Source organism: Sciurus vulgaris, assembly GCF_902686455.1.
Source record: "Sciurus vulgaris genome assembly, chromosome: 2".
NCBI lineage: Eukaryota > Metazoa > Chordata > Mammalia > Rodentia > Sciuridae > Sciurus > Sciurus vulgaris.
This window is the reverse complement of record NC_136462.1, coordinates 36,611,548-36,629,886: the sequence shown is the minus strand read 5'-3', so window position 1 is coordinate 36,629,886 and position 18,339 is coordinate 36,611,548. Positions and strand designations below refer to the sequence as shown.

The 18,339-nt window shown below is 34.8% G+C and overlaps 1 protein-coding gene and 1 pseudogene across 2 annotated transcripts in view; both read left to right on the top strand.

Annotated features, from left to right (window-relative positions):
- The window catches only part of GPHN (gephyrin), a 709,158-nt gene that overhangs the window by 329,840 nt on the left and 360,979 nt on the right, over positions 1-18,339 (top strand). The window contains 1 exon segment of the mRNA XM_079127200.1: positions 14,002-14,094. Coding sequence (XP_078983326.1) covers positions 14,002-14,094 — 93 coding nt within the window.
- On the top strand, positions 2,378-3,696 carry LOC306654170 (very-long-chain enoyl-CoA reductase-like; annotated as a pseudogene). The gene has a single exon. The product of its transcript is annotated as a very-long-chain enoyl-CoA reductase-like (transcript).

Below are 18,339 nucleotides of genomic sequence, written 5' to 3'. Positions count from 1 at the left end.
TCAAGATTAAATATTTTATCTTCAATATCTGAAGTTCTGTCTTCCAGATGTTCTATCCTATTGGTTATGCTTTCTATGGAGTTTTAAATTTGGTTTATTGTTTCCTTCATTTCGATGATTTCTGTTTGTTTTTTTTTCAATATCTCTAACTCTTTATTGAAATGATCTTTTGCTTCCTGTATGTGTTCTTTTAACTGTTGATTGGTGCAATCATTCAATGCCTGCATTTGCTCTTTCATCTCCTTGTTTCCTTCTCTGATTGTTTTAATTATGTACATTCTGAACTCCCTTTCTGACATTTCTTCTGCTGTGCTGTCACTGGGTTTTATTGATATAGTACCTAGGTTTGTTTGGGACATTTTCTTCCCTTGTTTTCTCATATTGCTCAGGTATCTACCCCCCTAGTAGTGAAACTCTGGGATATTGCATTTTTCCTCTATTGACTAACATTGTCTCTGTAGATTTCCAATAACTCTCCTCTTAGCCTTCAGTAGCCTGAAGTCTTGGAGGCACTTGATAATGAGGTGTTCCACTAAGAAGCTGCCCCTCTAGGGGTTTTGGCCTTCGGGTGGGGTATATTCCTTCTCAGTGGGCCAAGGCGCCTCCATTTGTTGACTGATGGTCAGCCAAAGGGGGACTCGACTGCAGACTGGGGCACGTCTGATCTGGGCCTGTGTCTCTAGTTCTACTGCCCTGGTGGGAAAGCCTCACCGAGCAGGGAAGACTCACCCAGTGGGGAATTTTCGCTGGGCAGCTCTCCTCCGAGATGTTCCCTTCAGTCCAGAACTATCACCTGACTGGTAAGCTGTCTTCTGCTACGTTCCCTGGGGTCAGGAGCTACCGTCTGGGCCTCGGATCCTCACTCTGTGTCAAAGCCTCTCACTGTGCAGCCCTCCTCTGCAATACTCCCCATTGACTGGGTTCTCGGCTCCAGCAGGGTAGTCTCACTGGGCCACTCTGCTCCATGAAGTTCCCTGCATTTCGGGCCACTGGGAGAGTCCCACCTGGTGGCTCTGAGTTGGTCCCGAGTCTCTCAATATCTCCTCTTCTTGACTCCTGGGTCTTGTCGAAGGTCCTCTAGCCTCCTGTAAGTGTCTCTGGAAGGGAGCTGCCCTTCCAATGATGATGCCATGCCCTCAGGAATAATTCAAAATGCCTGCACCAGCCTATAAAGGAGCCTCTGGCTAGTTCCACAATGCAGGCGGGCTGGCTTGTCTGCCAGCTTGCTCGGGGATGGGCTTGCTCCAGGATGGCGACAGACCTGGTCATGGTGGTCGGGCGGGGTCACTCAGCGATGGTGTCTGTCTTTGGCCTGGTGGTTGGGCGGGTTGTCTGCCCGGTGCCTAGCTCTGCAAGGCAGGCGGGTTGTTTGCCTACAGGCTACCTCTTCGATGCAGGTGGCCTGACTCACCTGCTAGCTTGCTCTGCAACTGCGACCAACCAGTTATGGCACCTGTCCTCGGTGCAGGGTTCAGGCGGGGTTGTTCAGTGATGGCGTCTGTCTTCGGCCTGGTGGCTGGGCAGGTTGGCTGCCCGCCACCACCTAGATCCACAAGGCAGGCGTGTTGGGTGCCCGCTGGCTACCTCCGTGATGCAGGCAGCCTGACTCCCCTGCCAGCTCACTCCGCGACTGCAACCGACCAGTGATGGCGCCCGTCCTTGATGCAGGGCTTCAGGCAGAGTCCCATGCTAGATTCAAAAATCTCCTAAGTGGTGACCATTTTATACTCCCTTTAACATTTTCACAAAGAATGCCAGTTTGCTTCATATTCTCACTAACAGTATTATCAATCTTTCCATTGTAGTCATCTTGGAAAATAAATAGTAACCCCTGAATATGGTTTTAAGTGTTTCCTTGATGACTAATGTTATTGAGTATTTTTGCATATCCTTATTGACCATTTGGATCTTCTTTTATGAAGTACTGTTTCAAGGCTTTCCCATTGTTTAAAAATTAGGTTATCTGATTTATGCCACTTATTAGTAGGTACACCTTATGTAGTATAAGTACCTTAGTGCATATATCGCACCTATTTATTCTTTCACTCTTTTTTTTCTTTTTTCCTTTCATAAAAATATCTCTGCCAAATGGAAATTCCTAATAAGTTTAATTTTAATAAGTTAGCTTTTCAATCTTTTAATTGCAGTTAGTGAATAAATATTTGTTCATTAAATGAATGATTCTGAGGAGTTCAATGTCTAGAGCAAAAGAAAATCATTTCATTATGAAATATAAGTTATGTAATCAAATTTATGTTTTTTTAAAAAAATTTAGAGCACAAAAACTGATTAGCTGGCTGTAGAGTCAAAGAATTCACAGAGAATTTAATAGAGAGGACTTATAAAACAAATGAAATGTGGGTGCGGCTGTCGCAGGTAGAAAGCTGTGTCTGCAGTAGTCGAAGCAGGAGCCACCCTGTGAGGGAGCCATGAAGCATTATGAGGTGGAGATTCTGGATGCACAGACAAGAGAGAAGCTGTGTTTCCTGGACAAGGTGGATCCACAGGCCACCATTGTAGAGAACCAGACCCTCTTCACCAAGACTCATCCACAGCGGAACCCCGCCTGCCAGTCCCTCCACCTGGATCCCAAGGACAAGTCCCTGAAGGACGAGGATGTTCTGCAGAAGCTGCCCATGTGCACCACAGCCACACTCTACTTTCAGGACCTTGGGGTCCAGATCAGCTTGGTGACGTTCTTCTTGACTGAGTGTGCTGGGCCCCTTTTCATCTGCCTGCTCTTCTACTTCTGGGTGCCCTTAATCTACGGCCACAAATATGACTTCATGTCCAGTTGGCACACAGTGGTGCACCTCGCCTGCATCTGCCATTCATTCCACTACGTCAAGCACCTGCTGGAGACATTGTTCGTGCACCACTTCTTCCACGGCACCATGCCTCTGTGCAACATCTTCAAGAACTGCACCTACTATAGGGGCTTTGCTGCATGGATGGCCTATTACATCAACCACCTTCTCTACATGTCCCCCACCTATGGAGCTCAGCAGGTTAAACTGGCACTTGCCATCTTTGTCATCTGCCAACTTGACAACTTCTCCATCCACATGGCTCTGTGAAACCTGCGTCCAGCTGGGTCCAAGACCAGGAAGATCCCCTTCACATGGCTCTTCCTGCTGGTGTCCTGTCCTAACTCTACCTACTAGGTGGGGTCCTGGATTGGCTTTGTCATCATGATGCAGTGCCTCCCAGTGGCCCTCTTTTTCATGGTGGGCTTCACTCAGATGACCATCTGGGCCAGGGGCAAGCACCGCAGCTACCTGAAGGAGTTCGTGACTACGCGCCCCTGCACATGCCCATCATCCCCTTCCTGCTCTGAGCCACGACCCCACTGGGCTCAGTCAAGTGGGCTCTCACCCCACACTCCAATGTCATGCTGGGGTGGCTGCAGTTCTGCAGCACCTGGAATAAAACCTGCCTGCCCCCCCCCCAAAAAAATGGAAATGTGAATGAGGACAATAAATATGATGCATAAGCACAGTGTTTTTCAAAAGTGTAAGCTTGGCTAAAATTAAGGGATTGTTAAGAATAATTACAGGAGATAAACAAGAAAATTTAGGCTGGAATCACACTGTAAAAGAGATGTATATGTCGCTGGGCACAGTGGCACATACCTGTAATCCCAGTGGCTCAGGAGGCTAAGGCAGGAGGATTATAAATTCAAAACCAGCCTCAGAAACTTAATTGAGGCCCTAAGCAACTTAGCAAGACCATGTCTGTAAATAAAAAATAAAAAGGACTGGGATGTGGCCCAGTGGTTAAGCACCCCTGCGTTCAATCCCTGTTATAAAAGAAAAATAAAAAATAAAAAGAGGTTTATATGTTAGTCACAGGACAATTTTGTGAAGATTTTGAAGCAAAGGAAGAACATTTTCAGATTTATTTCAGGGAATTTACTGTTCTTATCAAAATGGATTGTAAGGAGGTATAAAGGCAGACTGCTTAGGATACTTCATATACCAATCAAGATGAATGACGAAAAAGATAACAAGCTTATGTCAGTGACAACAGAAATGGAAAATATGGAAGGCACATCATATCCTACCCTCCATATAATAAGCTCTGCTCCTTAAAGGATGATGACATTATGTAAAGTACTTTACATAGTAAATGCCCTGTAAATGACAACCATATGGTGTGATTCTAATGGACTTGAGAATTGAGAAATAGAAATAAAGATTACATCAAGTATTTTTAGCTTATACGACTTCATGAAAGATAGACCCAGTTCCTGAGTTAAGGAATCCAAAAGAAGTAGCATATTTGGGGGCGGAAAATGAGTGTTGGAGGTGTTTCAGGCATACAGGTAAGAACATACCTATTTCTGGTTTATTCCTTGTAAATAATTTTTATGTTCCCTGGTTTTGGGTACTAGTCACATAAGTGAGAGTCCTATTTTCTAATATCTTATTCTCAGAATAAAAATATCCCAGAGGATTGATGGAGAAAATGCAATTCTTTCAAGTGTTAACAATATCGTACCAAGCATAAGGCCCTGGGTTCAATCCCCAGCACCGAAAAAAAAAAAAAAATCATATAGCTGTGTGTTTTCTCTCTATGGTATTTTTGATCATCTAGTACCATCCACCTTAAAAAAAAAAAAAAAAAAAAAAAAAAAAAAAAACAGGACTTAGTATTACTGTTGTGTAATGTGGAGTGGGTAATTTTCCTCTCAACAGCAGAACATTCCCAACTGGTAAAGAAAACAGTTCTTGGCTGTCTTCAAAATCGATAGCTTAAAACCATCCGTCTTTCTGCCATGTTTTTGCTTCCTAGTTGATCAGTGTCCTTTTGTTTCTTTTACTGAGAATTGCATATATGTACACATACACACACACACACACACACACACACACACACACAAAAGTCTTGGCTAAAATTTCTTTAAATTACTAATTTCTTGTCCTAACTCTGATGAATGTCCTCTGCTTATTGTTTACATACATATAAAGATACTTTTTATTGGTTCCTCTTAGTTATACATGACAGTAGAGTCCAGTTTGGTAAAATTATATATGCCCGGATATATCTTATTCTAGTAAAGGCCCCCAGTCTTGTGGATATATGTATACAATGGTGGGATTCACTGTGGTATATTCACATATGTACATAGGAAAGTTATATCAAATTCTTTCCACTGTCTTTCCTATTCCTGTCTTCCTTCACTTCCTTCAATTCCCCTTTATCTAATCCTCTGAACTGTCATTCTTTCCCTCCTCCCCCTTTATTGTGGGCTAACTCCCACTTATCAGAGAAAACATTCCCTCTTTGGTTTTAGGGGATTGGCTTATTCCACTTAGCATGACATTTATTTGTACAGAAAGCCTATTGCAACATCTTAAAGTTATTTTTTGAACTGCTGATATACTAAACCACAGTGATAGTTATAATATTAAAAGTTGTTTGGAGGGGCTGGGGTTATGGCTCAGTGGTAGAGTGCTTGCCTAGCATGTGTGAGGCGCACTGGGTTCAATTCTCAGCACCACATAAAATAAATTAATTAATTAAAGAGAGATATGTCCATCTACAACTAAAAATATTTTGTAAAAAAAAGTTTGGAAATCAGACCTTTGTATTCTCCATAAAACTATATATCAGAGAACTAAATTCTGTTTTTTAAATAGAATTAAATTCATTAAATAATATATGTTGCAATGCCCAATTAGTTATGTAACTATATTTAACCTAGAATAAAATGTTCAAAGGAAAAGTCACGTTGTATATGAAACTTTTTCAGAGGTGTGTCATTAACCTTTGAGAAACAGTATTATAACTATCACAAAAATTCATTTTTCATACTAAGTGTATAATTTTAATGATACATTCTCCAAGTTTTGATGGATACAAAAGTCAATAATAAATAATATGGTTTAACCAGGTATCCTTGCTCTTTAATTTTTTTTGTGTGTGTATGTGTGTGTGTGCGTGCATGCACGTGTATGCTTCTTTTTTAAAATTTCTGGTATGGACAGGTAGTTCTTTTTTTTAGTTTCTGGTATGGACCCAGAATTACAGTAGATTTTTAACCTTGCATTAGGTATACATACTGGTAGAGTCCAATGTGATATTTCAGTGCTTCCATACAGCATGCACTGATCATACCCAGCCTTCCTTTATCCTCTCTTAGTTATCCCCTTCCAACTTTCTATTAATCATTATTCTACATTCAGATAGGAGTGTGAGGTTTTTTGTTATGTTTATTTATTTATTTTTGTCTTCCACATTTGAGAGAGAATGTGTGGCACTTGTCCTTCTGTGTCTGGCTTTTTTTCATTTGATATACTATCAAGTTATATCCATTTTGCTGCAGATGACAGCAAATATTATTTGAATAATATTCCATTGTGATATGTACCACATTGTCTTCATTCATGCATCTAGTGATAGGCATCTTGTATGATTCCCTATCTTGATTATTGTGACTAGTACCATAATAAACATGGACATATAGTATCTCTTTGATATGTTCATTTCATTTGCTCTAGATACATACCCAGAAGTGGAATAGCTAGACCATATGATATCTATATTTTTAGTTTTTTTTAGGAACCTCCATACTGCTTCCCATAATTGTTATATTAATTGACATTCTCCCAACCAAATATGATAGTTGTTTTTTCTTTACATTCTCACTAGCTTTTTGTTTTGGGTTTTTTGTTTTTTTGATAATACCAATTGTAACTGGGTTGAGATGATATCTCATAATGGTTTTGATTTGCATTTTCCTGATGGGTAATAATATCTAACATATTTTCATATATTTATTGACCATTAACATCAATTCATATCATCTGTCCATTTTTAAATTGAATTGCTTGTTTGTTGTTGCTTCTGCTGCTACTAAGACTTTTTAATTCCTAATATAGTCTATATATTAATCCTTCATCAGAAGACTTGCCAGATGTTTTCTTCAGTTCTATGGGTTATCTCTTCACTTTACTAATTGTTTCCTTTATTTTATAGAAACTAGTTAGTTTTCTATAACCCCATTTGTCAAGTTTTACTTTTTGTTTCCTATGCTTTGAGGGTCTTATCCAAATAAGCATTGCCTATATCAATGTCTTGAAGTATTTCCCCTATTTTCTTCCAGTGGTTTTATATTTCAGGACTTACATGTAGGTCTTGGATCCATTTTGAGTTGATTTTTGTACAGGATTAGAGACCAAGGTCAAGTTTCATTCTTCTGCAGATGAATATCCAACTTTCCAGCACCATTTATTGAAGAGACTGTACTTTCTCCAGTATATATTTTTGGTACTTTGTCAAGAATCAGTTGGCTATAGACACACTGATTTATTCTTCGGATCTCCAGACTGTTTTATTGGTCTGTGAATTTGTTTTTATCCCAGTACCATATTGCTTTGGTTAGTATGGGTAATTGGACATTTTAATAATATTAATCCTAAAAAAAATTAATCCTAAAAAAATTAATCTTACAGCCTTGAACATGGGAGGTTTTGCAGTATTTTTCTGGATCCTAGACTTCTGTAAGCTTCTTTAACAAACCAATCCAAGTAATGGTTAGTGGGATTCCAAATTTAGAATGGTTGTATTGCTGATTGGTCTGGCCCTGTGGGGCCTGTTATTATCTCCATTACATAAGGTGACAATTAAATTGGATTATTGGACATCCAGATAATGCTTGCTGGGAAATTGCTTAGTGTATAGGGAAATAGCATCACACATAGTATCACAAGTGTTATGTTAAGGGTTATATGAAGGTAGAAAAAATAGTTTGGTTTCACCTCTTATAAACATTGAAATCATATTCCACAAATAACATGCTAAAAGTCAGCACCATGAAGGATAAATATCTTTTTCATGCATATGTGTGTATACACACAGATACACACACACACACACACACACACATATGCATATTTGTTTCTTTATTTTTTTTTATTCTGAGTGGTTTCTTTTTACAAACGTTTTTTTTTTTCCTTGTCTTGACCTCTGAGTGTTAGAGTTCTTGGTTGGTTTATCTTATTTCTGTTTTTGTTGTTGTTGTTCATGATGATGATGTTTCTCTCTTATTTCATTGTTGCTGTTTGTTTCTCTTTCTCTTGTTTCTTTTCCTGATACCAAATTCTCTTGTTTTCTTTTTCTCTCTCCCTTTATTTTGTTATTTATTTCTTCTCCTTTATAACAATCATTTGCTACATCTTTTCACATGAACATTCAAAACTTTATTCTACTTTTCTACCACATTGTCTTTTAAGGAACTGTATTTTTACCATCTTTTAATACTATTAGGTTTATGTAACTCCTGCCCACACCATTTATGTTGTTATAGTTATTAGTATTATGTATGACATAGTTGATGTCTGCTGTTTACTTTAATACCAGATCTAATTCACAGTTATTTATTGTATTTGCCATTGGCAATTGCGGACCCCAACATTTCTGTTTTTGTAGTAATTATTTGGTTGTAGATGTCATAGTAGGCATCGAGTATTTATTTTAATGCTATATATTGTTCACTTCAGTTGTTGTTATTGCTTGTTTCTCCCTTTTCTGTGAGGTGCTAGAAATCTACAGAGACACTAAAAGTTCACAGCCTAGAGACACTGCTGCTGAACTAAACCCAGCTCAAAGACAGTGTACCTTTTTTCCATATGCAAATTAACCACACTCAAACTTCAGCTATATTTTAATACAAAAAATGAGAGAGACAGGAACCCCAACCTAATGACCAGGCCCCAAGTAGGAAGAGTCAAGGGACCCTCACCTCTCCACAATATATTATAAATAAAATGCCTTATATATAAAACAAGGACAGAATTTCAAAAGCCTTAAGAGAAAAATGTCAGGTCATGTTTAGAGGCAAGTTGATTGTAATTACTTCCAATTTCTCCACACAAATTTTAAAATTCAGGTGGATTTGGAATGATGTACTCCAAATCTTAAAAGAAAATACCCGTCAACCACAATTGCTTTGTCAGCAAGGCTATCCTTCAGAATCGAAGAAGAAATAAAAATCTTCCATGATAAACAGTAACTAAAAACATGCATGACTACTAAGCTGGCACTACAGAAAACAGTTAAAAGAAATACTTCACATAGAAGAAATCAAAAACAAACCCAAGACCTCACAGATGAAAAATTCTCATTTGAAGCTAGTTAAGCAAATGAGAAAAGGGACCAAATTAAATGTTACAAATAAATGAAAATGGCAGGAATTAATAGATATCTCTCTACAATAACATTGAATGAAAATGGTTTCAAATCTCCAATTAAAAGACATTAGTGGCAAAATGCATTAAGATAAAAGACCCAAGTATATGTTGATTGCAAGAGACAGGCAAAGATAGCCACAGACTGAAAGTAAAAGGATGGAAAATTATATACCATGCAAATTGAGCCCACAAACAAGTAGGAGTAGCTACTCTTATATCTGAGAAAGCATATTTTAGACCAATATTTAAAGAGACAAAGAAGGTCACTTCATACTGGTAAAGAGAACAATCCAACAAGAAGATATAAGGATAGTAAATATTTATGCCCCAAACATTGGCACACCTAATTACCTGAAACAGACACTACTTCAATTAAAGATTCAGACCCAGGTACAATATTAGTATGATTTCAGCATACCTCTTGTACTGATAGGTCATCCAGACATATATTCAATAGACTCTTTGGACCTAAAAAATATTATAAATCAAATGGACTTAACAGGTTTCTATAAAATACTTCTTCCAAAACAGCAGCTTGTGGAACCATCTCCAAAATAAACCATATCGTAGGCCACAAAACAACTCTTAGAAATTAACCAACAAAAATCCTACAGAACCTATACTACTTGGAAAGTCCAGCCCAATTGCAACATTGTGAAAATAAACCCCACCTCTCGACAGGAGGATTTACTTAGAATATATGGCCATTTTTAAGATACCATAATACTAGGATTATCTTTAAATATATATATATTATTTAGGTAACATAATACTATATATATTTTTTAAGATAATCCTAGTATTATGGTGTCTTAAAAATGGTCATATATATATATGTATATGTGTGTGTATATATATAAATATAATATTATGGTATTATCCTAAAAATAAATATGTATATACATTTAGTTATTGAGCACAAAATTTGTTTCTGAGCTTCCTAAATAAGAAGGGAAAGGAAAATTAAACGTACTGACTATTAGAATGAAGGACAAATACCAGTAAATTCAGTGTGTAAAATCTATTTTAATAATACATACAAATTACAAAGAATTCGAACAATGCCAAAAAAGTAAAAAGTGAGTAAAACTAAAATGTATTCCACATGTAATTAGCCAGAAGTAACCATTGTTAACCTTTTAATTATAAAACATTCTAACATCTTTGTTTGCCTGTTATATAGATAGACTAGATGGATATTAAAATGAGTGAAAGACATAGCTATACATATTAATTTGGTATAATTCTGTAAATCTAATACAACATAGCATTTTATTTACATTTTTTAAAAAACTGAATGAAAGAACATATTGATGTTGAAATAACTATTTTGTTTCTCAGAACATACTATGCACTAAATAAAATTCCTCTAAATGTAAAAAAAACTTAGGAAAACATTAATAGGTTTCAATAATATGTTTACTTTAATCTTTATTATCTTTTCAACCTAATATAAGATTGGTTGCTATGAAAAGTAACAGCATTAATAGTATTACATTTCTTTGCACCTTCCTTCTCCTTACCTTCAAGTTTGTGTTCATTATAGGATTTTCAGACTGACAGAACAATAAGGCCTCCAACTAGCTTTATTTCAAAACCATTGCAATGATGTAGGCATAAAGCTTAAAAGTCAGTCCAAGCTATATCCAATCTGAAACTTCCACAGGGAAAAATAGGAAAATAAGAAACCAGAGACAATATGCACTCTTTGTTGGAATACTCCACTCTTCCTCCATGAAATGTTATTAAATGTCCATTACTAGAGTTTTTCTTCATAGAATTTGACTCATGATTATATGCAGAGTGTCATCAAATTTCAGATTAGTTCCCCAGTTCAGTGTGTATTTGTTCCTAAAACCTTTATCTTGATTACAGTCAGCTAGCCCCTTGTTAACATCTATTTCTGATAGCACCTTCTTACCAGATGAAAAAGATAAGGGGAATATTTCAGTTCGCATCTCTCTAAATTTGGAGTCTTAGTGAGAATTTTTAGGAATTTGCTAATTTTTTTTTTTTTTTAACCCAAGCATACTTAACCACTGAGACACATCCCTAGTCCTTTTTAAAATATTTTATTTAGAGGCAGGGTCTCACTGAGTTGCCTAGGCCCATTCTAAGTTGCTGAGACTGGCTTTGAATTTGCGATCCTCCTACCTCAGCATCGCATGCCACTGGGATTACAGGCCTGTGCCACCATGCCCAGTGCTAATCCACTTTTACAGCTTCTCTGGGGTCCAGAGGAACATTAAGAGCCCCCAATGCTGCTTAAAGAGCTTTTGTTTCTATCCTTGATCACCTAACTTTGGAGATATAAAACATGAAGCTTGATACTTTTCTCACAGGATTATTGCTATTGGAGGTTTTCTGGTTTTTACCCTTATTGTTCATTTTGTTATTTGTTGGGAAAAAGAGGAAGTCTATAAATATACCTTTATTCTGTACTAACCTCTAAACCCAAGGCAATAAGTTTTCAAAGAAATACATTCCACATAAGCACATAATTCATCATGCAAATTGATAATGTCTTCAATTCCGGTTTAGAAAGAGACAGAAAATTTTTTCATAAAGTTTTTTCATGCAAAATTCCTCACTAACATCCTACCTGGTGAGGCATCCAAACATTAAGGGTTTTCCCAGCATAGCATGAAAGAGATCTTAAGGTGTAGAATTAAATATGATAAGGTAAATTGATTTCTGACTAAGCTATGACAAAGTACTAAGATAAATAAGATTTATTGCTAAGAAAAATAACTAGCTAAGATGAATTGGTTTCTTAATGTGGTATAAAAATAAGACTCAGAACATCTAGAATGGCACATGGTTAGAAAGGATATTTAATCTAGTATTTTGTGTGTGTACATATATGTATATATCACCTTAAGGAATCTTTCTAAAAGTCTAGCAGATTCCGATTTCAGTAGATCTTGGATGAGACTCGCAATTCTTTATTCCTAACAGACTCCCAGGTGGTAGTAATGTTGTCAACATTCAATCACACTTTTATTAATAAAGTTCTAGAAAACTACATACTCAGAGCTCCTGTACTTGAATAAAAACTTGAGGCAAGGAGTGATATAATTTATGTTTGCATTCCTATTACCTAGTGATATGCACTAAATAAATGTACACCCCAACATATTTTCTTGTTAAATAAATAAATTAATGAATCCATAAGTGCATGGCTACTAGGGACCTAGAATACAGGATCTATATTGGTGGATGATGAAGACTACTTCTGTTTTAGAAACCAACTAAGTAATATGATAAGATTACTTTTTAATATTAAAAGTCTAGAAACAAAATTTTATTTCAGATGAAAAATTATACCAATCATGAAGTCACTTTGGACAATAAAATATTACTTCCCGTATATTCAAATCCTTACTTGAGTTTACAATATCAATATTATTTATGTGAGATATATTTATAGAGTTACTAGTTATTCATTCTAGAAATCGAAAACAAGTAATATTATTGTGACAACTTATTTACAGCAGTATGACATCTTGGGAGGCCTACCCAATTGAGTTAGTTGTGAAATTTACCTCAGATAACTATACAGATTGTCTCTTTGGACTAGTATTTCTCAACTGTTTGGGTGCACTTTAGAAATACCTGAGTTTTTTTATTTTATTCTCAGAACTCTGAGACTACAGATATAGCTCATTGTAGAGCACAAACTTAGCATGCACAAGGCTGTGGGTTTAATCATTAGCACTAAAAAGAAAAAGGAAAATCCCAATGCTAACTCAAGCTGTACCCCTGAGGTACAGGTTTTTTAGGCTTCGTGGATGATTTCAGTTGACCATTAGATTTTTGAAATCAGGGTCAGTTTTTATATTTATTTTATAACTGTTCACACTGTTAAGTGAATAGCAAAAATGTAGTATGGATTTAATATAATTAGCAATAGGTAGAAAAAGCAGGCACATATCCTACTTCCACATCTATACAAACTACCTGTGTAACTTTGAGTAAATTATTAAACTACTTTGTACTTCAGTGTTCTCATCTAGAAAATAGAAAGGCAAATCTGATAAATCCCTACCAGCTCCAAAATTTTAATGTGTATAATCCTAACCTCTACAAATGTCACAGTATTGATGTGACAAAAAAGAACCTTAAGCAATCATTTATTCCACTCCTTGAGTTTAAGAAATACATGTAAAATTAATACTGAAAAATATAAAAGATTAAAACAACATGAAGTTGAGCATAAAATATTGACTCAAAACAGGAAAAAGGTAGGAAAACATTAATTGAGAGTTCAACAGGTCTGATTTGAATTCTACTCTTCCTCCTTCTAGTTTGTGAGTTATGAGCATGTGTTTTTAATGTCTCTGAATCCATTAATGAAAAAATGAGTCTGTTTCATTGTGTGTAAAATTAGAAGTATGAATATTTGGCTTGTAGGATTGATACATTTAGTAAGTAATCAGGTCATATATTAACAGATAGTGGGCATTTTTTTTAACTTTATTATATTTTGTATGGTTGAAAAGAATTTCACATATTCCATTAAAGTACAGAATAAGCATTAGTCATAAACTCTCTAAGGTATCTCTTGTGTGTCACTTACTTCAACAATTTGATGTTTGTATCCTCATTTTCAATATTTAATAAATACCTCAAACTATAGTGTTTTTGATCAGGAGTGAGCCTCTTCCATGAATTGCCTTCAATTTTTTCTTGTTCACTGTTAAAAAGAATCTATTTCTTCTCTATATATGAAGTATATGTAGACTTAGATGTTTTGAGCAAGCAAGCAAGTCTTTCTGCATGTGACGATACTGTTGCTTTCTTTCAGGAAACTCTGATAGATTGGTGTGATGAAAAGGAACTTAATTTGATATTAACAACTGGAGGAACAGGGTTTGCACCACGAGATGTCACTCCAGAGGTGAGATAGTACATGTCTTTTTCATTTTCAAGGAATAGAGTAATCATGTTATTCTCCATCATTTTTACTATTTTTATATTATTTTTATAATTTTGCTGGGCAAAACAAGTGACATAAGAATATAAAATGTGGCTACAGAAGAATTATGAAAAGTGTTTCTTGACTTTTAATTTTGGACTTACACTAGAAATGATAGAATATGAGGAAGACTGGACAGTTCTAAAAGTTAATTATTCATTTGTTTGGTGGTCAGTAGTGTCAGCTGAACTTAAAGCACATTACCAAAGAAAATTATAAAGTTATTAAAAAATTCTGTTAGCATGATATCTGATCCAATTCAAAATTAGATCTTATTCATTTGTCTTGAAGTATAGTAGGATAACTTCAGTAGAATATACCAATTTGACAGTATTATTGATGAAAATGGGTTACCTTTTTAATAATTTTAAATGTGAACTACATTTAAATGCATAATTGAATATGACAAAAAGCAGTATTTCTAGGCTTCATGCCACAAGAATCACCTTCAACCTTTGCACAGGAAGAAAAATTAGGAAAATAATGAAGAGAAAGAGTGTTCACTAATACAGAAGGAAAAAGGCCTTTAGTTTCTTTTAAGGAAGCCATAAATTTCAGGTGCATTTGGAAACTTACATTATGACTTGGGACATTGTTTCCTTTACCCTTCCACAAAAGTGTTTCTTGGCTCAGTTTCAACTTAATTAAAGTTCTATGGTCAAATCAGTACATTATTTTATCTACTGTCTTACTAACAGCAATATATTTTTTCTTTGCATTGATCCAATAATTATTGTCCTCCCTGTGCTAATATATTTTAAAACATTAACTTGCATGAGAACCTACCAGATGGCTTATTAAAACAGATTTCTGGACCCCACCTCTAGAGTTTCTAATTCAGTAAAAATGTAGTGGATTCCAAGAATTTCTATTTCTAACAATACCCCAGGTGATGTAGATGTTGATTCATAAAAGAGTATATTTCTGAACTTTGAGAACCACTACTGTAGTATATGAAAAGCAATTTTCTAAAACAAGTAGTAAAATATTTTCTGTTCTATGAAAATGTTATAAATTTTTTATTATTATAATTATGATTATAAATAAGATAGATTTGATTTCAAAGCAATCACAAAAGATGTACTAGGAGACTTTTAACTTCAACTGTATAAACAAGAAGTTCAGTTTTTAACATTTATTGAGTTTCTGAGTCCTAATGGGAAATGGTCCTTTGGCCAATTTTTACATTTTGTTTATATTGTGACTAACTAAAAATGTACATTGGAGAGAAACCATCTTCTACAGAGGTGTTTTTGTTTGGTTTGGTTTGGTCTGGTTTGGTTTCATTTGATCTGGTTTGTAGGGAAATAGACTACACATGTAAAGGCATTGATTTTTGCAGTTCCGTTGTTCAGTGTTTGAAGTAAATGACCTTGAGTTTATATACTCCTAGTTTTTGTATGTGGTTTGATATTCTTATGCTACTACTTATTTTTATATTTAAAATGATAAAAAAGTACATTTCATTTCTAAACAAATAGCATCATTATTTTTAATCGTAGGGAAATTATTTACCTCACCAAGTATCTTGTATCCTGTGAGCTTCAAGTTAATACCAGAATGCTAGACTGAAAATCCAAATCTTTCAATTCTAACTCTGCTACAGACTAACAAGGTGATCATATATAGGTTGTTGATTTTACTCACATTAGGGATAATTAATGTATGGGATTTTTTCTAACACCAACCACTTCAACACTTAAACTCTCCAGGCACAAATGTCCTCTGATGTATTTGAATTCAATTCTGACACTACCTACCTACCTACCTAGAGTTACAGTCAGACTCCATAGTTTTAAAGACTATACCACAAGGCTGGTTTCATCTTAGCGGCTAGTCTCAAATATTGATTGTGTCTCCAGGTTACCCACACTTCTGTCCTCCTTTACTACAAAGTCCATGGGTTTCCCTCAACCTCCCCCTATCAGATTTTATAATTAGCTGAAGTGGTTCACAAAACTATGGAAAATAATTTATCTTTGCAGTATATTATAGGTTACAACTCAGGAACAGCCAGTTAGCAAAGATGCATAGGGCAAGAAGAAAGGATTAGTGAAGTCCCATGCCCTCTTCAGTACCTTTCCAGCACCTGGATGTGTTCACCAATTCATGAGCTCTGTAAATGTTATTGTTGGAAGAGTTTTAGAGAGCTCAATTCAGCCCCACCCCCTTAGTGGGTGAAATTGAAAGGTCCAACCTTCTTGTCACTTGGTATTTCTGATGATAACAACATCTTAAGGCTATCTAGGGGCCTCTTATGATTTAGAGATTTATATGAATAGTAAAAAGTATTCTAGCCATTTAACCAACTCTATGCCTTAGTTTCCTTAAAATGATGAAAATAAAAGTACTTACTTACAAGGTGGCTGTGAGCATTCTGTGAGAACTATTCCTGGCATTTTATGTAAGAGTTAACTTATAAGGGTTAAATACATTTTGTTAATTGCTCTGTAACTGCCAATTTTGTTAGTTGTTCTTTTTTTTATGTAACTGAGAAAGACAAATATAGTCATAGATTCAAAGTATGTTCATAAAATCTTTGCTATCTTGTTAAATTATGTATTAATTTTTCAGAATAAGTTTCAAAGTTGATCATTCCCATCTGAATATAAATCTTCAATTTCTGCTGTTCTAGTATCTGTTTATTTTTCCTTTTTTCTTTTTTTTTCTCTCTCTCTCTCTTTTTCTTTTTTGGATGGGGTTTACAATTATTTTATAAGAGTCTACATAAGTTTTTTCAATTACTTGAATATCATAGAGATGTTCTTATATCCTTAAATGCCTTGGGTAAAGTTGTTATGGTTTTTTTAAACATGCATTTAAAATATACATAAATACGTCTTCTTAACCATCTGTGTTTGAGAAGAGGTAATTTATCTGATTGTTAATAACTTGATTCTGCTAAAGGATTACTTCACTTTGCATTTTACATATATAAGTCCATGTGGTATGAATACCTGTGTTAGGAATATGTCACAGTGAATCCCACTGTTGTGTATAATTATAATGCACCAATTTAAAAGTTAAAAATAAACAAAAGCAATACAGAGTCACCAAAAATAATTCTACTGATTTCTCATTTTCTTTATACCCTTCAGTATTTGCAATTATTATAGTATTTATAATATAATACTGACATGTCAGATAGGAATTTACAAATATAATTCTGGACATGAATTACATAGTTGTCTTCAACATGTCTGTCTTTGACAGTTGTGCCTAAAATAAAAGAAACTTTTTCTAGATACTTTTACATGTAGATAACTTAGGATTGCAAATATTTTTAGATAGAAGTTATTGCCTTATTAATTTGACAAAATTAAAGTAATATAGAAGTCTCCCTTAAAGTACTAATATTTTAGTCAATAATTGTCAATAACTAGTTTGATCTATAAACACATATGACAATTGTGGATGTTTGTGTTTTAGAGGAAAAAATGAAGGTGAGAAATGATAAAGTGAATGAAATAAAGACCTCAAGTCTCAGTCAGTGAATGTGAACTCTAAAGGAAAAGTTTTGTCAATTTAGACTTCTTCCCAGGTCTTGTAAAAAGGAATAGCAAGTTTAGCAAAGTTTATCCTGTTTACATGTTTTAGGAATAAGGCTGTCAGAATTAGTTTTCCTAAATTACAAATTTGTTTCTATTTTTAGGCCTTTTTTCCATAGAATATGGTTCAATTGATAGATACATACCTAAATTTCAGATGCTATCAAAACTTTTATATGATAGCATAACCACGTGCCTTAACTTTTTAGTTTTATTTTAATACAAGTTTTATTTTTCAAGAATATATTACATTTTTCTAATCTGATGAAAGCCCGAAAATTCCTTGACATTGGTGAAATGCTGTGAATTGTTAAATTCATTAAAACTCATTGCTATACAAATTATCTCTGTCTGATTATCACTTAAAAGAAATGTGTCTAAAAAATAAAAGTTTAGTTATAGTCATATAAATCTAGAAGAGACTAGAAGATTAAGATATATATGAACTATACATATAATTATTAAAAAGTGATTACATTTATAGTAAATTAGAAAATATTAAATTGTTTATGATTTACAAGATAAAAAATAACTTTCAACACTTTTAGAGTTACTTGGGTATAGCAGAATTAAGGATTATATACTAATATATTATTTTTATCATAAATTAGTTAAATAA